Consider the following 22,976-nt stretch of genomic DNA (forward strand, 5'->3'; position numbering starts at 1 on the left):
AAACTAGGATTTTAGCTGCTGAACTTCTTTCACACATTGTCTTAAGCGATATGGAATGAAACTCATGATGACGAAAAGTTGCATCAAGTAGCATCTGATAACTGCTGTGATTTCAATGCTGAAATCTGAGACTCTTGCCTTAGCAGATGAGGTCCAAATAGACAAAAAGGAGGGGGAAGGATTTTTCTACAAGGTTGGAATAACCATTGGAGAAGAGGGCAGGAACATGATTCAAATAAATTGTTTCTTCAGATAACTGCTCTTTGTTCTGTCTTCACTACAAGTTCTGCCACTGTTCTTTTCTGCATGGTGACTGCTCTGCTCTTCATCAGTGTCAACACTCTTTGGAAATCAGTGGTGACATCCTACATCATCATGTCCTATCCTTCACTTTTTGGAATGGTTTCTGCCCCACACAGAAGGAGCTCTCTCTGAGATCAAACTGGCAGGTTTTCCTGTGTGAGTGATAAGTGCAAAGCAAATTGGCACTGACTATTTTAAACAGCATTCAGTGTGAAGATTTAGTTGGGCTGAAGGGTAAAAATTATCAAAAGCTAAACCAAAACCTAAAGGAGGCCTAAATTTCAACTTTAAAACCTGGGACTTGAAGTACAACCAAAAATGTCCTGTACTCCTGCCCCAGGTGGTAGATTGAGGCCAAGTATCAAAAAATCTACTGGTATTTAATATGTTTTCCCTGGATAAATATATTGGATTGCAAAGAAGAACCCTAGTGAAGAAGACAAACCAAAATTTCTTAGCGACAAACGAAACTTCCTTTTAGAGCAGTTCATCACCTCCTTCAGTCTTGAGGACACAGGGTGGCTCGCTGTCTGGACTCACAACAGCAATAGTTAATAACAATGGCAAAGTTTTCAGTTTGTAAAAGCAAACATATTCCAATCATGTCTGTTACAGGTGTTCAAAATGCTGGCTAAAGCCTATGCAGATGCACATCCTGTCATCTCGGACCGGTCCGAACTTCGCTGTGGTGGGAATTTTGTGAAACGTGGAGGTATTATTAATGGTGCTGAGTGGTACAGCTTCACTGGAGGTAAAACCACTTTACCATCATATCAAGTGAGGTAAAACCTCTATGTGACCTTTATAAGACACCAGGGTTTGAATAAAATGATTTTATTCATTTCAGTTTGGTTAAGGTCATACCCATGCAAAACATAATTTGTAGGGGATTTAAGTAGTAAAATCTATGTTGGTAATGTTTTTATGCAGATAACATGGGATGCATTCAACCCCAATGGGACTTGAGGAAAATTAACAAGTTATGCAAGGGTCAAATTTGTTATATCTTATAATATTTTAATTTTCAAATCTGATATGTAGAAATAAATGCTTAATGCTATGCTCTCATTCCTTAACCTCATGAGTCTGAATCCATCTTGTAGACAATGCATGTGCTTTCTCATCTGTTTAAATAAATTCTTTTTTTTCAGGGAGAACTACAACAGAGACAAACTTCCAATTCATTTGTGCTTCTGCTGTTAATTTGATTTCCCTAATAATAGTATTTTGTTTTCTTTAGAATTCCTGCAATACTGGCATGGATAAAATATCAGTGTTCATAAATTTTCAACAGTGCTTCAGTTGTGTTTTCCAACAGGACTCAGCTGGATCCCCAAATAATTATGTTGAAACTACACATTTGGAATGCTTTGGGGAATGCATGAGAATTAGGTTTAGATCTCTTTGGTTTACATTCTTCTTTAAATTGTATCCAATGTCTTTTGTACAGAAACAGTTTTGAACATAACAATGGCAAAAGGTCTTTTCTGTTCTGGTGACCCTTGGCAATCACCTCTGATACAGCCCATTATACAACTACTGTTATTAACCAATCTTTATTTATCTATTGCTACTTCTTGGCCAGGTGAATAATAATGTAAAATTATGCACTTTTGCTTGAAAGAAGTGTCTTTGTCATTAGTTAATTTATAGTTGAAACAAGTTGTAGAATTCTGAATTTGTTGAACACTTTTTATATATTAGCAAGCACTTTTTACAGTGTAATAACCCACACCCATGGGGACAGCATTCAGCTGACTGCAGCAGCAAAGCTCCAGTTAAAAGCTACATGGTTATTCATGAGCTCTCCTCTTTCTTTTTAAACCTGTAGGAATGGCAGATTTTAATTACCTTCACACAAATTGCTTTGAAGTTACTGTGGAGGTAGGATGTGAAAAGTTTCCTTTGGAGGAAGAACTGTTTACAATCTGGCATGAAAACAAAGGTGCCCTTCTGAATTACATGGAAATGGTACTGCTCTCCTTTTACAAACCTTTTTGCTTTCTGTTTTTCTTTTTCATTCATTGTCAAAATTAATTTCTTTGCTGTTTTCCTGGTTAGCTCTTGAGATGATGCTGAATCAAACACCACACGCCTCCAGGGGCCCCAGTGCCTCAGTTTATCTAGCAGGAGACACAGGTTATATTTTGTTTATGCTGCAGAAGGGATTGAGATTGAGGACTGCAAAGGCCTTGAAAATAGTGAGAAAGAGGATTATCTGTGAATACTTTGGGCAGCATTATTAATCAACTGTCCAAAATTTAACACTAGAGAAAACCTTGATATTCAGAAAAGTATGAATCAACCTTCCTCTTGAAGACTAAAGCAACAAGATCTGCTCTCCAGAGAGCTTCCTGAAATTTTCCTTTCTGTATTCCATGTTTGTGTCCCAAACCCTACTGTCCCACAGCAAGAAATTTAGATTCAGCTAAAATCTTGCTAGAAATGCCATTTACACACTTGATTTCTTTATGAAAGTAGTTATTAAGTACCTGAAGACAAATCTTCTAAAGGAAGAACTGTGTGTCTCTGAGCATTAAAACATGCCACTTAAATGACATTTTTAATAATAAGTTTAAGTTCAGCAAAAACAAATACCTCACTGACAATAAGTAAATGAGCACAGAAACAGAAGTTGCTCATCTTTCTCTCGGCCATTAGTAGATTAGCTTTCTGTCATGCCTTATTTTGATAGAGCATGCAGTAATTTAAAATTGTTAGGAGTGTTTTTATGGCCTTTCTAAGCAACCTCTTGCTACTTGTGGTAAGTATGATCATTCAATAAAGTCTACAGTACAGACCACCAAACTCATTTCGTTTTACAGCTGTCTGATGAAAATGAGTTTTAGTGAATCCAAATGGAGCTGGGTTAAATCCATATATATTACAATTGAAGTCTTCAAGATGTAAAGATTTTATAGTGTGAGATACTGTAGAAGTCTGTGCTGGAAAAGCTTTTTGAGTAAACGCAGGACAGTAAGCAAAACAACTTTACAGATAAGGATGACTGAATTACCCACGATAAGGATTAAGTCTGCCATAACCAATTCAAACTTTTCTTATTCTGATATATACCAGGCTGTTTGGTGTGTGTACAAATATACTTGGCTCAACACACAGAAGTAGAATTAATTTTCCTAAACACTGATCTCTTCTCCCCATCAGAAGCAATATCAAAACACCCTGCCAAACTCATGTGATACCAATTTGAGGAAAAATGAAAACTAGTACATTTACTAAAGCAAACCAAAGCAGGATTGAGAAAGAAATTTCAGTTTTGTCATTTTTATCCTGTCATGTTGTAATTGCAAAATTAGTATTGAAGCTGGATGAGGTCATACTACTTTGAGTATGTCTACACTGTAAATTGAATTTGAGTCTGAGATGACTCTTCTGACCATATTTACTCTCTATCCATATGATAAATCCCCAAGTTCATGCTGCAAAGCAAATTGCTGTACTTCACTATAAGGGATAGTTTTCAAATCCTTATATTGAGTTGCTCCTAAACTTTCCAATGAATAGCTTAACTCAGTATGGAACAGCTGCTTAACAAGAGCAGTGACAACACAGTCTCACCTTAAATTAAAAACTGCTCTCACTAGACTAGACTTTTTTTTCAAACTTTGTATTATCAAGTACTGTAAAGTTGGATAATTTAATGGTTATTTTAAAACATCTTTATATTCCAACAGAAAATGTGTTTTTCCTATTATTTTGATGCTTTGTGGTTTTTTTTTCTAGTCTTCTCTTGTGACAAGGGTACTGGGAAAGGGAAAGTGAGTGGAAGAGAAAAGAGGAGGTGGGGAAGTAAAGAACAACTCAAGTTGGTCATAGCTGTTCAGAGAAAAAATCAAAATGGAATTATTTTTCATTTAAAAAGGTCATATACATTTCCTGATATAAAATATTTTAAAATTAGAACACTGTAAAAAGAGAGCCTTAAGAGGCTTAATGTTTAAATACTTTAAACTTTTTTTCTGCTTTGTTTTATTTTATTGAACTTCCAGTATAGCTGTTTATGCACCTCCTTGTATGAAAAAATTCACATTGCTCTTTAGTTTGTCACCAAGCACATTTCTCAACAGCTCAAGCAGCTCAGTTCTGTGCTTGTAGAGAAGGGGAAATGGCTGTCACACACACTGCTGTCATGACATTCTGACAAGCAGTGAAGTGTAGGCAGCAGAGTGATGATGAGTCACAAGTACCTGAAATGATGCCTTTTCATTGTGTTCAGAGCATCAGATTGGTTTTGAAAGCCTTAACTTTTCATTTCTTTGTAGTTCTGTGTCTAGGGCAGACATTCAGAAACAGTCCTTAAATGCTGTAGTCAGACCATGAGGTGCCAGTGATAGGTGCAGAGAAGGGTCTCTCAATGCAGAGCTACATACCTATCCCAAAAAAGCTCTGGTTCCATTTTCCCTTTCCCTCAGTCCCCTTGGACCTCCCTAATTAGGCAATGTGATCTGAAGGGGCATTATCTCCTGAGAGCCTCTAAATGGGTTGAACTTTTTGACAATTATTTCCTCTCTACAAAGGTTTCCTTGTGATAAGGAGGTCATATTGTAGTGACTCCCATCTAACTCTGCTTTGCTTTGCCAGGTTCATCGGGGGATAAAAGGAATTGTGTCTGATAAGTTTGGCAACCCAATAAAAAATGCTCGTATTTCAGTCAGGGGCATTCAGCATGATGTCACTACAGGTAATATTTTTAGTTTGGGATTTTTCCTGGGGCAGAGTGAAAGTACTGAGAGCTTAACCTGCAAAAGTATTGTCATGTTTGGTAGAAATGACACCGTAATGAAAAACTGAAGGCTTGGGTGGGGGTTCCCTTCTAGAATAACAAGAGAAAGACATGTTAAGCTGACTGCTAAGTCTGTCCTGTCTCTGGGATGATGGAGTTGATGTGAAAAATTTCACCTGGAACAGTGCTGTTCACCAAAGCCAGAGTTTGGGGGAATATGGCAACTGCTCTGCTCAGAGGCTGTAACTCAGCATGTGGAGATGTGGAGCCTTGATGGAATAAATTAGTTGAGCTATTGTAAGCATGTTGTAAGTAGCACAGTAGGATCCCCTCTGATTTTCACAACTAGAATAATTGCAGAAATTGAAGGATCCACAGCCTTTCCTGTTCATGTGGAAACACATAAATATGTGCAATTTTTGGACAATTATTATTAGAATATTGAATTATGTCCACTTTATTCCTGTCACCAACTGATAAACACATATTGGGGCATATACAACTGTTACTTTTCACAGTCATAAAGTTCTGAGCTCTTAGGCTGTCACTGAAATCAATGCTTTCTTTTTATTATTGATTTCAGTGAGAACAGGGTAGGCCATAGAAGTGCAAAACAGAAGATATGAATGGTTACATTTTGGTCTAATGAGCATTGTTGAATCAATTTAGAAAGCCAAAATGGCTTATAATGTAGTGGATGTTTTCCAGCTTTCAAAAATACTAGCACTAGAGGGGACACAATAGTGGAGATGATGCAGATTATTGAGGGTGGTGGGAGACTCTGGCATGAATTAGGGTCTTTTTCAAACTTCTTCCCAGACAATGGCTTCCCATTGGCAGTGGATCTTTAAAGGATTAAGAATTAAATAAAAATATGTTTACACTGCAGGAAAGAGAGTATTTGCTCTGAGTTAGGTGGAGTTAAAAATGTCATATGGTTAAAAAGTTTTTTTTATTTTAGTGTTAAAAAGAACTAAGAAATTCCATAAGAAAATAGTATTAATACAACACTACTGAGCTAAGAGACTTGCCATTCAAAATAAAGGAAATATAAAACGAGGAATAAATTTTTCAGTTTTAAAGCTCCCTGCTTTTGCCTGCAGGGTCTAACCTTCAGCTGGAGGAAATTTACACCCATTTTACACTAATGGCAATTTATACCAGCTGCAGCTCCAACTCCATAGTCTTACATGCGAGAATGTCTGCAAAGGAATTGAATGTAATTCAATAAAAAGAGGGATTTCTTAGTTCCTCGGACATTCTAAATATATATATATATATATATATATATGTATATATATTGCAGCCTGGATTCTGATTTCATTTTCTTAAGTTTTGCATAGTTTTAAATTAATTTCTTTGGGAGTTATTCCTTGTACCCTTGGGAAAAGCAGCATGAAGGAAAGCATCTCTTCCCTATGATACAGGAACAGCAGGTACTGACACTTTGTATGTGAATTTTACCCCATTAGCTCCCAAGGCCAGGTTTTCACAGGCAAAGTCTCTTTTTATCGTCTAAACTTTGCCTTCAAACATTTTCCAAAATCTGAGCTGCTTCCATGGCCCGCCCCTTAGCTGCTTGTGTCATCTGTGTGCCCACGGCTGTGTGTGCAACTACAGGGGCTGCGAGGCGAAAAGCTGAGCTCAGTTTTGTTGTGCCTGTCCCTTTCCCAAGCTGCCGATGGCGACTACTGGCGGCTCCTGCCTCCAGGGACGTTCATCATCAGCGCCCAGGCACCGGGCTACAGCCGCGTGATGAAGAGGGTCACCATCCCCGCCAGGATGAAGCAAGCTGGGCGAGTGGATTTCGTGCTGCGGCCCGCGGAGGCCTGGCCCAGCAAGCTCCTCCGGCGCTCCATGGAGGACGCCTATGACCCTTACGACCCACTGGAACTTTTTGACCCTCATGCCCAGCACGGGCAGCCCGAGGCTCGAGGAGGGTCCGCAGCAGGCAGGGAGAAGCCCTGGTGGTGGTCGTACTTCAGCTCTCTAGACCTGCACAAACCTCTGTGGCTGCTCAAGCAGCGCTGAGGGACATCGCCACGCTCTGCTCGCCTCGCTCCGGTGCCCTTCCAGACACCCCCACTGCTCTTGGCAATATTTAAATGTTTCATTTGAAAATATAATATTAATTCAAGCATGCTTGCTTCTTTTGTTTTCTCTTCACACACAACTGAGTATATTCAAGTGGGCTTTTAAGTATTAAAAACAACGGTGCACATCCATTCAAAGGCCAGATTTTATGCAGTTTTTTTCTTGGTAATGCTCTGTACTTCTGCCCATGTAGTTAATCATCACATTCATTATTTATTAGGTTCTAAGTACCTGCAGGAAAATATTCCTGATCCTTTAATGCATTTTTGTACATGTTTTAATACATTAATGATAACATACTAAAAACAACATTCAGAAATGCTCAGAAAACTCTTTTATTTTCCCTTTTTACATTAGCATATTAAGTTCATTACCTCTTCTAATAACAGCTCAAAATGTAGGGTCTTTTTTTTAATTTTAAATGTTTTTATAAATTTAAAAATAAGCTTTTAATGTATTTGGCAAAATACTGGAAAATGCCTTTACTGCTGGAAATACACACCTATAAATGTGTGTAGACATAGAAAAATACATGAGATAATTCATGAGGAATTTAGGTTAAAAAGTGACATATTACACTGAAGTTTTTAACATCATGCACTGTTCTGAGCCTATGTACACGTTAATGAAACTTGTAGACATCAAAGAAATCAAACTTCTTTTCAAGATACTTGAGTAAAGCTTAGTGAATAGTGGTCTTGCAAGGTGCTGTCCTTTCTCAAATATCAGATGCAATGTATTTTTTAAGGTGATATATATAAAAAAAAAAGTCCTTGATTTTGATGAAACACATAGACCCACACCTCCTTTTAGCCTGAACTGTTAATGAACTCCCTATACAGACTGTATTTCCCCCTCTAAATGCCACAGTGCGTGAACAGTGTGATTGTTGGAGCTGATGTACTTTCTACAGGAGCTGCTGGATTAGCTGTGTGGATTGCCCTATGAATTCTAAAAACCTTTTTGCTCATCTTCGGTAAAGCAGCCCCATTGCATGAACCCCACAGTCCACATGCACATATCTCATACTGTAGCTTCCTAGGAAGACCCAAGAGATGAATGATCTTAATTCTGCAACCAGATGCTGCACATGGCTAAGTACTTTATTCCCAGTTGTAATCTGATTGAAGTTAGGAGTCTGTTATTCATGTGCTTGGATGTCTGCAGGACTGGAGACTATGTTAAAATGAAAGAAAATTATTTCAGAGCATTAACAAAAAGTAATTATATGGGAGTGAATGTACTGCATGCACATGGATAAGTGTTCCTTGCCCAGGCTTGCCAAGTTAAAGGAACTCTGAACCCTAAATATGCCAAAGAAAATTGAGCAGGAGATACACCTCCAGACTTTATTTCCAGTAATAGGTATTATTACTGGTTTTTTTTGGTCATTTTTTTCAAAGCCAGCTTCCTGTGAAAACAGTGGTAAAGCTAACAAAATCAGAACGATATGGTAAATTGGTAAGTATTAGCTGCACTTATTAAGCACATAATGTGTTGCATGTTTAGAAAGATGTTTTCTCTAAGTACTTCCTAGATTTTCACAGACCTATTTAGAAATTTTTTCAAGTGATCACAGTAAACCCAAGCCTGCTGAAATGCAAAACAGAATGACTGTGCAGAAAATCCACTTCTTTCCTGCAGGCCTGAGTTGAAAAAGTAGACAAGAGTCAAGACTTGGGAAATATGATTTCTGAGTAGATTGTAAAGACATTTTATGCTTGAGACAGTTTGAAAAAGTAGTTTGCTGTACTACTATACCACTTATGGTATAGTAGTGAAAATGGTATGAGAGAGCAAGAATAGCCTTTCTCCCCACCTCAGTCATAAAAAGAGGTGTCCAGCCGAGAAAAGTTAAGATCAGAACCTTCTGCAGGTTCACACTCAAGAGCCTGTATAGAAGGGATGTATTAAACTGCATTGAAGTAACTGTGAGGCTCTTGGGAAAATGTGTGCTTCAGTCTTCTGGAGCTATTTAATCTTTTACATAAGAGGAATTCCTCAGTTTTCAGTTCCCTTGGAGGTGGAAAAAACTGGTAGAATGACTAAGTAGCTCCAAAAAATCCATTTTACTTTAGATGAGATTTAAGACAAATTTATTGGTGCTTTCAGAAAGAAAAGAAAAGAAGCAAAGGAAAGAAAGAGGAAGAAAAAGAAAGAAAGAAGGAAAGAAAGAAAAGGAAAGAAGAAAGGAAAGAAGGGAAAGAAAGAAAAGGAAAGAAAGAATTGGTCAAAGCCAGCCAAGCAACAATGTAATCAAAATTAGTATCACCATTCTATTTTTATTTGAGATTAATATAGACTTAGTTCTATATATATATATGAGAGAAAATATTGGCTTGGATGTGTATCCTGAACTTGATTACATAAAACTTCTCCAATGTTTATTTAAATCAAGCAATGTGTGTTTAATGTCAGACAGTTTTGCTAAAAAAAAAAGAATAAAAAAAAGACATAACCCAAAATAACCCACTCGATGACTATAATACGGTTCAAAGGATTTTTAAGTGGTGATGAAATTTAAGCAGCTGTAGGCAACTCTGTAACTAATATGTGGAAATGAACAGTGATCAGCTCCCTCATGCACCTCTGTAAGAGGCTCATATACAGAGTTTAATGGAACATAAATTTAGGAGAATATTAAATTCTTTTTAAATAGAAAGAGGGATTAAAATGCTTTAATGAAACATGCCCTCCTACAAGTGAAGTGAAAGTAACATAGAAAAGAAGTGAGAAATAACCAAAGTTGTCTGGCAGTCTCCGTCATACTTGAACCCTGCCTTGGAGACTGGGCTTGGCCTTTTTCCAGTGTTACTTTGGATCGTGACAGGTTCAGCAGCCAGACAGTGCTGTCAGAAATTATAGTGTGTGTTCATCAGACTCCCTCTCCTTTTAAGTCAGAGTCTACATAATTTTTTTCAATTACCTTCTAACCACATATTGAACAGTATTGATGTATGTTTTTGCAACATCCTCCTTAATAATTAATTTCCCAGTCTCCATATTTATTTCAGAGGAATCTTCCCTACCATGGAGCCAAACTTTTCTGCACAATCACACTAATAAATGTTTTGACCTGCCAACTGTCCAGACCTCATTGCTCTGCCAGCAATGAATCTTCCCAAGTCAAAGCATGCAAATCTAGCTAACAGCATTACAAGCATAAAGAGCAAAGAGAAAGCTCTGCATATGTCATGTGTGCAATTTCTCTTTCACTCACATGCCAGAAAAAAAAACAAGAACACATTAAAAAAATATCAGCAGTTAAATCACAAGCTGTGTTCATGAATTATACAAGATTTGGGTCTGTTTATCCCGTTCATAAAAACTTTTGAGATCAAAAATAGCAATAATAAACAAAGGCATAAAATTTGCAGCTGTTTATATCTTTGTCTCCTGTAAGAAAATTGTCTTCCAGTCTTGGGCCTCCCACATACAGGAAGGAGCACCTTTGTTTTCCTAAGGACAGGAAAGAAGAGGAAGGTGTCCTAAGCAAACTGCTGAAAACTGAACTTTTAAGTGTCAAAACCACTGAGTAACAGAAGCTCTTCCTGCTATCATTTTTCACAATGTTTATGAAGTTTTTCTCCCTTTCATGCCTTGGTTCAGCAGCTAAAGTAAAGCACTCCAAAACAATATTGCAGTCTGTTCTGAAGTACTGTGAACCAGCTGTCGATCAGAGTCTGCCAAACCAGTGCCATTTCTTCATGTCCATCACTCCAGTATTGCACTGCAATCCAAAAACAAGCCAGAGATGTCTTTAGTGGTTACAAAAGCATCCATCAAAATGAGACAGGTCTGTGTGTCTCTGAGGTGATGCTTGCAGACAGGCTGGGAGATCTTTGTCATGGGTGGGCATTCACCCCACAGCAGTGGAGCACTGGAAATTCAGCCTTTAGGAGAAGAGGAGCAACAGGGATTGGAGCTGTTTGAGTGCCTTGGATGGAAATGTGAGCTGAAGCTGATACACCTCTTTACAAAGCTCCTGTCAGAGGTACTCTCATGCTGTTTTCCTTCACTGTAAGATGTGCCTTTTGAAGCTTCCACAGAGTAAAAGGAGTGGATGGGGAAGTTGCACTATACATCCCCTGCTGTCTTTGTCTTCACAGCATTTGGAGGAGAGATCCCCTTTGACATTTGTCTTTTCTGACATCATGCAGTCTCAAATTGTGCAGGCAAAGCGCTTCTTATTGACCTCCTTGGTGAGGCAGCCAGACCTCTGTGAGGAGGTGCTCTGCCTCCAGCCATCCCCTCATGCTTAGGGGACACCAGAAGAACTTCCTTGTGGTGGCTCTTTAATGACCTTTTTGATCCTGGGTCCAGGTCTGCTTACATCAGTGTGAGAGCCTGGAAAAGGGGGTGGGGTAGGGATGGTTTTCTTAGCTGGGTATTCTTTCTCACTGTGTTACTCTGTTTTTGATAAACAATAAAAATTTCACCAAGTCAAGTCTGCTTTGCCTACAACAATAAGTGGAGTTTGAATTTCCCTAATCATCAGAGTTTTCAATAAAAGGATATTGTAATGATGAGGACAAAATTTTTTTACCTATTTCATAAGCAGGTGTGAGATATCTCCCAAGGCAGTCCTATCAGCAAAAGCTGCTGAAAAAGATAAGAGATTGTTTTGCAGGGAGGGGATGACATAACTTTATAAAGTAAATTCATCTAATGAGTATTATCAGACATGAATAGTTGTATTATGGATTTATTATCCCTTCTCATCAGCCTTTCTTACAAGCACCAAGTTGGCACAGACTTGTTACCCAGGCTGGCTCACGCTGACCATAAGAAGTCTGGGCAGGTCATCAGGAGATAGGGACATGGGGGTCTTTTGAGGGCAGGAAGGTGCTGAGGACTTTTACTGGTACAGCTGCCACCCAAGGGAAGAGATAAAACTAGCCCAAGTACTAACATCACTATTTCCCTGGGGAAAGAAGAAAATAATGCACTTCTGAGATGATATGACTGTGTTCACAGGTAAATTCCTGCTGGACTAACTGCAAATTTCTCCTTTGGCTGAGACAGTCAGAGCAGCAGAGAGGAGTGCAGAAAATTCTGGTCTGGATCAGACCAGTGGCCACCTCCACGTAGTGCTGGTGCATCACAAGTTCTTTTTGGGAAGTAGAATAAAGCCAGTGATTATGTCGATCAACAAATGAAATAACCTCTTGCCAGGGTTTAGTTCTGCAATGTTGTCATGTCCTGTACCAGGGCTAGGGTAGTGCTGAGGGAGGTCCCCATGTGTCTCTGCATCCCTTTGCCCATGGTGCAAGTTCTACTAGGTCTTTAAGACATGCCATGATCCTTTATTAACGCACAATTTACTCTTTTTTATCACTTATGCAGACAATCCTCTAAATGAACTCTATATTGGAAAAGGGGTTTTGTATTTATGAAACTTGAAATGTCACCGACCCGGACTCCAAAAATTAGAATGTTTGTTTAGAATATCTCTTAATTTATACACACTCACTTGTGTAAAAATTCAAATATACACACACATATGCATGTGCACTTACATGGAGGCATATATTTATAGAGTGTGCATATAAACAATAACGGATTATAAGTTATGATGTCATATACTACTTATTATTTTGCATTGCAATCAGAAAGATATTCAAGCCATTAAGAATAAAAAAGTAATATTGTCTTTATTTAATTTGGTTATTATTTCTGAAGACTTAATGAATTGTTTCAAATCAAATAATGTCTTCAAAATTCATCTTTAAAAGCAGATGAGTCACAAAACCTAAGGTATTTTTCTTCATTAATTTTTAATCAGCTAAACTGAACCAAACATTGATGTCACCAAAATATGAATATGTAAGTTTTCTGCCAAAAAAATAGCACTAGTATATTAATGCAAGTGATTTAGTTAGTTTTGTTTTTATTGATGTGATATACCAGATTTAGGCAGTTCACAAGGTGCAAGCCTTCAGTAACAGAATTACTAATGAAATAAAAGACAAGATCTGGGCAAGTTAAAGCAGCTTAGTGGTTAGGACTACCAGGAATCAAACAAAAGGAGACAAGGAGACACATGGCAGGTAAAACAACATTGTTTTGTAACTAATGCGGTGATCAAGGCAACTCTTCTGCCCTCCAGTAAGTAACCAGGAAATGAGACATTTGTTTTGACAAAACTTTTATTTTTTTCACTAATGCTAAGATATGAATGGAGAACAGAGAAACTTACTTTAAAAAGTGAATGCAGACCCATCTGTCTATAGGAAATAAATCATGGCAGTCATTTGAAATCACTAACAAAACATTTGTCCCATTTGTGTAGAGGACACATGGAAACCCATTTCTCACTAGAAGGCCATTTCATTTTAGGTAAAACAATTGGACAAGTCCAAATTTTAAAAATGTCAGAGCCTTTGCTCAGCTACTCCAATTTGTGCATCAAAAGAATGCAGGATACCTTTCTTCTGATGTTAATAACACTCACTTAAATGTCTACTTGTCAGCTTGCTCAAAATCATCAGTCATGGCTTGCTCAGGGGTACAGCTTCTATTTCATTCTCTGCTGGGATTCACAAATTAGATTTTCCTCTGACTACCTCCCCTGAAAGGCTTGGTCCAGTCAGAACTCATGTTCCTCATCCAGAAGACTGCAGTATCTGTGTCAACTTGCATTTGAAACCCTGCTAGAGAAGGCAGGGCCTTCAATATACCTCTGTTTAAAGTATAGCTGATGCATCCTCAGCTCTTCTCTCCATAAAAAGTGCTTTGGAACCACATATTCTCTCTTACTGAGCTATTTTCTAGTGATTAGGCCCTTCTGGGTAAGCTACTTGATATTTCTTAAGTTGATATTTTTTTAATAAATCATAGTATCAGAGAATCCTAGAATGGTTTGGATTGGGCAAGGACCTTAAATTTCATCTTGTTCCAACCCCCCTGTCAAGCGCAAAGACACTAGAACAGGTTCCTCAAAGCCTCAACCAACCTGGCCTTGAACACTTCCATTTCTAAAGTTAAAATATTAAAAAATATAAAAAAATATGCCATAGTTATTCTCCTTGTATTCAAGGATTTCTCACCACTACTAAAGTGTATTAAATACATTTATCAGACTGAACACGTGAAGAGACCTGTGGAAAGTATCAACTCACTAGACTTTATCATAAATATACAAGACCAAGATATTAGCTCTAAGATCAGTTTTTAATTAATGCAGATAATGATGCACTACCTTAGATGCAAACATTTTCATAACAACTCTACCCAGGCCCCAAGTTTCCAAAATAGTCGCAATTTCTGGCACAATTCTTGGGACGCACAGAAACATGAGTGCAGCTAATTGGAGAAATTCACTGACAAAATGGATAAATCTCTAGTCTTTACACACACCAAGGTGAATTTTGAGGATCTCATCCTTTAAAGGTACTAGCAAATTCTACCAAGGACCATTTCAAGTCCTTTTCATATCACTTTATCATGTAAAAATATATGTTTATTTATAAAACTTCTGCCAAAACCCTATTGCCAGTATGAAGCTGGCATGCACATGTAAGAGAGCACAGCTCCATCTGGTCTATGTTCAATCAAAAAAAGAATAAAAGAAAAGGACCTAAGTCTCTGTGACTTACAACAATAATTTTTGACTGGCACTTAGCCTGAATCCCGTGAATTTTACAAATTAGGAAGTATGTCTTCAAATGTCTCATGAAGACTCTAAAGAACTCTTTGGAAAAGCATTTGACAGATAGAAATGTTCCAAGGACACAGGGAAGGAGCTGTAAAAAACAACCTTTCCATTGCATTGTTAGTGTTTGCAAAACCAAGTTTTCTTTCAGCAGAGGTACAGTGGTTGCTGTTTTTGCAGCTCTTCTTTGACAGAATCCTGAAGATGCTTAGTTTTCTTCACACAAATATGATCATTGTAGACTGAAAAATCAGTTAAGTGAATCTGTTAGATACAGGGACAATAATCTGACCTAAAATATCTGCTCTGTAGATCTTAGCCTTTAAGTTTGTGGGCACAATCATGAACACCTATGTAACTTCTTACATAATCCAGCAGTTCAATCTCCAATGTATTTTACTACTGTTTGAATATGGGGAAAGAAAGAGGATAGACTTCCTTAAAGGTTGCTGTCCAGTAACGTCATCCCCCACATTCTCCCAGGCAAGTCCACATTGCTTCTTCTCTCTCCACTCTTCTTTTATTTGGATTCTGCCCACTTCATTGATGGAAAACAACAGCAGCATAATACCACACATTCACTCCTCTGAAAGACTTGTCTGCTCAGGGATTTCTCAGAAATTCTCCTTTATGCAAAGAAATGCATTTTAAGGATACTGGTGAGAATCTCAGTTTGTGATCTTATGTAAAGGCATATGGTTCTGATGCACAGAAACCAGTGTCTCCTTTAAAATAACCCCTAAAAGATATTATATATCAGTGGATGTCTTCATGAGTTATTTAATCTCAATTTTCCTGTTAAACTCTTGTCAAGTACTTTGCTCCAATTCTACCTTGAGAGAGTGATTTTCATAGTTTGCAGATATTTTAATGGTTTCAGCTTTCTTAAGATGATGTTGTAATTTACTACCTAAATAAAGCTAAGTCCCACTGCTGAGTCTAAGGACAGATTTCAGACACTGTAATGCAGAAATCTCTCTGGTGGGAACTGGCCATTTGCCCCTCACTGAATGTCAGTTTGAATGCTTTCTTGAGTAGGGATGGGCACTTGGATTTTAGCAAAAGATGGACCCAAAACAGGTATGGCATCTTGGCCCCAAGACTGTGAGAAAGTTTTCAGGCTACACTAGACTGTGATAACTGTAAGTCTTACATTTCTTTGAAGATGCATCTTGAGTAAAGGTCAGGGATTCCTCTGCTTTCCTCCTGCTGCTGCTAATCCATTCAGCTCTGCTGCTGCTGCAAAACTGAAAACTTGTGGCATATCAAAAAGTGAAGGGGAGCAAAAACTTTGAAGAACACAGTGCAGCTTTACTAGGCAATTTCCAGTGTCCACATGTACTTGGGCTTAAAGGTAATTTAGGTAACTCATCACCACTTGGCATAGTAGCATGGAGTAGAGCTATGACAATAAATACATTCTCCACCCTTAACCATGACTGATAATCTATTTGAATAGGGATGTAAATGCAGAGATTTGAAGCTGGCATAGCACAAGACAGTTTTCTCCTATTTAATCCATGCTAAAAATGCAAAAAGGTGGTGCAGGCATGCTCTTGACAGTTTGGTTTATAAAAATGAATGTTGTGGTTAAGTGGGTGGGAAATACAATGAGGAGCTGAGGACCAAATGGGAAATGTCTCCTTGTTGAAGAATGCTTTTGCAATCTTGGTTTTCTCTGTGTAAAGCTAACCTTGGAGTGTGCAGACTGAGAGAACAGACCACACAACCCTTAGGAGCATATGGGAGTAGTCATTATGTGGACTCAGGAGTATTTGCTAAGATGCCCTAATAATCAAATAAAGTAGCTAAGCTGCCTTGTCTTGCTGGAGAATAGATTGGTTTCTTATGCCATTTACAAAAACAACGCTGAACAGATTTTTTATTGTAGTCATTTGAATTCAAATTCCTCCATCTTTCATCACTTTATGCATTTAATTTCTCTGTAGACAATTCCACATAGATAAACTCTGGAATACTAAAATATATTGTACACATTCCTGGAGCTTTTCAAGTATCTGACTGTCTACATCAACATTGACCTTGTAGTGGTGGGCCAAGATATTTTGGCTCAGTTCCTATTTCCTTCGGCTGTGGTGGTGAGACTGGGATGCCTACCCTGGCTCAATGTTGTTGGATGTGTTACACCAGGAAAGGCATCCAAATGTGAATGCTCTTGGCTTAAGTAGCAACATCAGTAGGAATAACACAGGAGAGAGTCTACTCAAAAGATCTATGGTGAAAAAACACCTTTCAGAAGGAACAATACCCCACCATAACCACACAGGTACCTCTGATCTGCCCCGTCTTTAAAAGTGACATAGCTCTAAATATGAAGTCTGGTTCAAATGGGGTTTCCTTTGAAATTACTATCTTCTTTAAGTAAATTTCAATGAAAAATGTAAAAGGAGTCCCAGGTCAATATGAGCAAAGCAAATACCCTGGTGGCAGCAGAAAGTTGTAACAGCACAGAGGAACAGTGGTGAGTACATATAAATCTGTGAGCATAGGAACCAAGGATGCCTGGTGTCCTATTGGTTTGTGACTCAAGGTAGAATTCCCAAGAAGATCCCCCATGTCCAAGCAGGGATAAACTTATTGTGAAGTCACCTTCTCAGCAGGCATCTTAGCAGAGATCTTTCTCCATCTCTCAAATTTTAATTGCAACTGACCAAAAGTCAAGTGGCAAGAAGAGATATTTGCACGAGCACATATGCAGACACAAACTCCCACAAATTAATGTATATCAAGGACCTTTACTGCAGAAACCAGCCTAATATTCTTGGAAATGCAAACACATCTGCCCCAGAGTACTGGGATGATGTGCTGCTCCCTCCTGGGCGCAACACTCAGTGCAACCCATCTAGAAGTGATGAATCATGTGTTTTAAACTGCATTGCCAGTGTTACAAATAAAAAAGTCAGAATGAGCTCCTACACTTTACAAGCAGTGATAAATGCAGTAGAAGCCATTTAATTAGTCTATGATAAATTGCATGCCCAATTAATTGTGATGATTGCCTAGGGGACAAAACCCAACTCGAGGCAGTTTGATGACTCCACAGAAATGGCACATTTAGTGAACACTGGAGAGTCTCTTTCCATGCCCTTTCTGCAGCTGTCAGAAGCTGAATCACAACAGTTAACTGCCAGGGATGCATTTCCTTGCACTAGCTTTGCCCCAATTTGACCTTTTATTCATTTTATTCTAGTTAACTGAATCAATATTACCTTAATACAGTGTTTCCTTTTGTCCTCCCAGTAGCAGTGCATGGCTATGCTGCAGATTTAAAGTGCAATCAATGAAATACTAAATGAGTGGAATGGGATTCCTTATCCCTCAGAGCAGTAGGTGGGAACTGGGAGGAAACACATTAAAGGTGAAGAAATTACCTGAATATTAAATCAGTACAGACCTAAAAGTCGTGCTTCATAAATTTATCTAGAGAGCCCGGGAAGCATGACCATAACAAACAGGCTTGTACCTGTTTGAGTGAAAAGGTAGTTTTAAAATGTTTGTGCTAAACTAGTGACAAAGACCATGCAGACATTGCTTTTTCAGTTTCAAAACAGCAAATGACTTCACAGGGCAGCGTCAGGTCCCAAATGTGCCATCTGCCTGGTTGTGGTTTGTTTATTTTATACATGATTGAGTGTAGTGCTCATCTTGGTTCCTTTTGCATAATCATGTTATGATAACCACATAATTAATGTTTTCAGTATTTAGCAGATAAATGAGATGAAAAAAGAGAAATATCTGATGCTTAGAGATTCTACTCAAGTGCTCAGTAGAAGCCCAGATTTATTCTAGTATACTTAATCTATTATTTGTCATTTATAATATTTAGAATTAGCTTACTGTTATAGTAAAGTTTCTGAACCTTTAATGGGATGTTAATGCATGGGTGAAGCAAACATTTTTGGCATTTTTTTCCCTCCCACATTGTTTTTTTCCTCTCAGTTGTTAATTTCCAAGACTTCCCAAAATTTCATTCAGAAGTAGAATAAAGTGACACATTTCAATATAGGCAAAAATATTTCACTTTATTTCGGGAGCTGAAGTATCTTCTGGAAATCTCATTAAATGTGTATTCTAGAAAATATATCTGGTTTTTTTTCAAACCTTCCACTCTGCAAGCATCTGAATGCTTATACTGGTGCTCGTTATTTCTTATACAAATGTGGAGTTTATACTCTTGCCCCTTCTTATTTGGAAAGTTAACCTTTCCACAATGTAACTAGAGTTTGAGCAGAAACATATGGAGAAAATGCTTGTTGTTCTTCTGGGTCCATGAAAAGTTATGAAGTGGAGGTGAAGAATGTGAGCTTAGTGGGGGAAGAGGAGGTCAATGAGAAATTTGTCCCTGTTTCAAATATTTTCTCATCACAGACTAGATTGGACAATGTTCTTCCTAGGTCGGGATCATAGAAATGTGTCTCCAGTGATTTGACTTTAGCCTCTCAGGATGGATTTCTGGTGGGAATTCTCATAGTTCCTAGTGATGTTTTAAACTGGAAATATTCAGATAAAGAACTCCATACATCACAAAAAAACAAGTTCTGCAGACTTCTGTAGCAATGAAGAAAGCTGATGTCTCATATTAAGAAAGTTCTTTACAAGAATAATTTTGAAGTGCCGTTATACATTATTAATGGAGACAGATCTGATGATGAAGAAAACTACATCTGGCAGAAAGAACATTTACTAAAAATATCATTAAAGAGTTTAGGCTGTATGCTACCAAGTATTTTGTAACTCCCTTCACTGACTTCTTGGCCTCTTTATTTCTTTCATGTCTGGTAAGTAGCTTAAGGTGGTGGATGAACATTGGAACTGAGGAAGTCTGGCTTCTCACTGCTGTTTGTCTAAAGGTTTTTTGGCTTTGACACATAAGAAGGAGGAAGCTCTAACCCAGTCCATGCCTCATTTGGTGCATTTAGAGCTTTTCTAAGGCTTGTCTTTTACGTAGGTTTTATGGAGTAAAAAAGAAATAGGGGTTTTACCATAACTAATTCCTCTGTGGAGGTAAAGCTATGCATTTTTTCTAATAATGAGTGCCTATTCACAGAATTTAAAAAATTTGAGAGCTCTTCCGACCTTCCCCTGTCAAATTTACATCAATACAAGTGGATACATTTTGCTAAAATCTTCCAATAAATGATAAAGAAAAATAGGAAGTACAAAAGGCTGTAATATTTACTTAGACAGGACTCATTTCCTAGAAACATCATCTTTAAAAAGAGAAGCTTTATGAGGTATGTTTCATTAAATACTGCATTCAATGTCATCTTTGGGGAAAAGTGCAACTTAATTGCTGCATATCTTCTTTTTGAAATGCTGAGGCAGTGAAATGAAATAATTACCTTTGAAATGAAATGCAGCCTCAAAGGTTGGTTTACTAGGACAAAAAGTTACTGCCCAGGTGATCCTTGGGACAGACTGGAATAATCGAAATATAAGTCTTGTCTATACAGAGTTCATTTTTATTTAAAGGTAGGCAAGTCACCTTGTCCTATTGTCCATTCGAAATTTACTGATAGCACAACATAATATAAGTATCTAGGGATTTTTTTTCTGCCATACCAATGAATACTGTATATAAATAAATAGCCCCATAGAGATGGAACAGAAAATGAGGAAGTATTTCAAATTTGCCTTTGGCACTTGAAATCAAAGAGGTGGAAGTAAAAAAAAAAAAAAAAAAACCAGAAAAAAAACCAAAGGTGTGAGTATATGTATAAAAATGGGGGTTTTTTCCACTACATTTTTTATCTAGTGGATATTTGATGGCTCTAAAAGGCCTGGCACTGAGCTCTCTACCCATTGAAATTAGGGCAAGAACCTGTAAGGATTGTATTGTCTGAAGCTGGACGTGGACTATGACCTGGCATTCATGATCTGTAGATTCTATGACCTCAATTGCCAAAAGTAATGAAGTTTTAATCATGGACTCTTCCAACTCCTTAGGAAGTGATCAAGGCACAAGATATTTCTTCCAGCAGCTCCATGATTTTCTCAGGTGGATGAAGTGCCTCCCTTTCCTTATAGCATACAAGCAGATCTTTCCTTTCAGGTCAGTCCCTCTTTTTTCAGTTTTACTGGGATTTGGTGTTGGCCTTACCTAAACCCCACCTGGAGCTGAGTGAAGCCACTGCATTGAGCATTACCCTGTCCCCAGGGAAGTTTCATATGGAATATGAAAGGATATTCCAAGGATATGAAGGAGTGGATGAAACTTATTCCTGAGGCAGGGTGAAGTTTGATCTACTTTTCATGGAAGTACTTGAATATCTTTTATGCCAGAGGGAGAAATAAGGAACATGGCATTGCTCAAGTAAGGACAAGCTGGCACTTGCTCCAGGGGCTGTCCACCTTTACTGGGGAAGCCCAGCTACTGGTTGGTGTTTGCTGGGAAATGACACCTGTAGACTCCAGGCTCATGTTCTCCATCTTCCCAGCAGGACTGCCAGAGCCTCACCCTGAGGAGAGAGGCTTTGGGGGGTTGGCAGGAGCAGAACTCTTGGGCCATTAGACATGTCAACAGAATGTAAATGTTTCCAGTGGCAGATGAAAAGAGGGTGGTGGTTTTGAAGAGTGAAATTTGAGCAAATGCACTCCAACCCTCCAGTCTATTGAGGGATTTAAATCCCTCTGTGGATATTGGCCTATATAGAGAGCTGCTGGAGTGTGCTTTTACATAAGATCCTAAGTGACTTTGTAAGCCTTCGAGCACTTCCAAATCCTCCACTTTCAACAACAGTGCTCTTTGTACCAAAAATTCAGTATATAAACCATATCATATACTAGGGTTTAAATATTCTCAGAAAAGTTCCACATAATGGCATCTTAATGCCTAGACAAATGCAAAATTAATATACTGGAAATCTCTGGCAACAGTTAAGAGTAAAAGCAGTACAATTTTTAAATGTTTTGTTGGGATTTTTTTAATAGCAAGCTCTACTTCTGAGACAGGCAGAGGAAAATCTTCTCAAGCTGTAAGCTCAGCGTCCCCAGAGTGAATAGGGTTCAATGTAGCATGGATAATTTGTTTGCTTTGCAATTATTTTCCGTCAGTGGAGACAAATTGATTTGTACAATAAAATTGACGGTCACTGCAAGGCAGCTGGCTTTCTAAACTATAAAAGAATTTGACTAGGTTAAGTGAGTACCAAATTTTTGGAGTACTGGGATGTCCTTTCTTACTGGTAAAACTTGCAACAATTTTAGGGCTTGCCAGTGATTGCTATGTGAAATTCAATATCAGAGAATGCCAGAATAGTTATTCTTAATACCACTGTGAGCAGGCCCTTTGCCAGTTTATTAGCAGCATGCTCTGAAAATTATTTCCACCAAAACAGAAATCAAAATGCAGTAAAAGAAACTGATAGTACAGTAGATGAATAGGTAATTCTGTTCTTGGAGGATTAATTGCCTCCAAGACACCATCTTATTTATTAAGGGAAAATGAAATATTTAACATGATCCAGAGTCAGGAATGTTAGGTAACAATAGTTTCTGGCAGAGAAAACCAAGTAACAAAGGCTTATCTGGAAAATAGGATCCGACAGTGAGGTGTATTTCCAGAAAATGCTGGTAATGGAAACATAGAAGAAATAATCATTGTGTTCTGCAAATAGAGTATTTGTGTATTTGTCCAAATAAAATTATTTAAATCTCATAAAAAATACATGACTACTGACATCCATTCTTTCACTTTTGTTTTTATAAATGAAAGAATTCATTTGACATCTCAAAAGGCCTGGCAAAATTTTAGTGCATGCATGATCAAATGCTACATGTGATTAGGAATACTGTAGTACCTGGTAGCAGCCTGAAATGAGGCTTTGATTCCACTTTTCACAACACTGAGCTAATCAGGACATTCTGTCATATTCAATTTAAAAGCTGGATATGCCCCAGAAAAATGTTGGACCTAAAAGCTCAGCAAATAGCTCCGGTTAAACTTCACTTGGATGTTTCAAGTGTTAAACCTCATTGCAGACATCAGGATTAGATTAGTGATACTGTCAATTTTGCAAAAGTCCAAGATCAGCACTAAGTAAAGTAGAAGTTTGCTAAGACGGGCTAGTTTCTCTTTGCACAAATTAAAAGGACCTGGGAAAAGTTGATACTGTACAGTTCAAGGACATTTGATTGGGCTCAATACATAAAGTAAACAAA

The 22,976-nt window shown here is 38.0% G+C and overlaps 1 protein-coding gene across 2 annotated transcripts in view; it reads left to right on the plus strand.

Moving 5' to 3' along the window:
- The window catches only part of CPZ (carboxypeptidase Z), a 34,592-nt gene extending 27,405 nt beyond the window's left edge, over positions 1-7,187 (plus strand). For both annotated transcript variants that reach the window (XM_053976376.1, XM_053976377.1), the window contains exons 8-11: positions 919-1,054; positions 2,135-2,274; positions 4,906-5,005; positions 6,723-7,187. In XM_053976376.1, the coding sequence (XP_053832351.1) occupies positions 919-1,054; positions 2,135-2,274; positions 4,906-5,005; positions 6,723-7,078 (732 nt within the window). In that variant the 3' untranslated portion in view covers positions 7,079-7,187. The remainder of the gene's footprint in view (positions 1-918; positions 1,055-2,134; positions 2,275-4,905; positions 5,006-6,722) is intronic.
- Positions 7,188-22,976: the final 15,789 nt, after the last annotated feature.

Source organism: Vidua macroura, chromosome 4 (genome assembly GCF_024509145.1).
Source record: "Vidua macroura isolate BioBank_ID:100142 chromosome 4, ASM2450914v1, whole genome shotgun sequence".
Classification (NCBI taxonomy): Eukaryota; Metazoa; Chordata; class Aves; order Passeriformes; family Viduidae; genus Vidua; species Vidua macroura.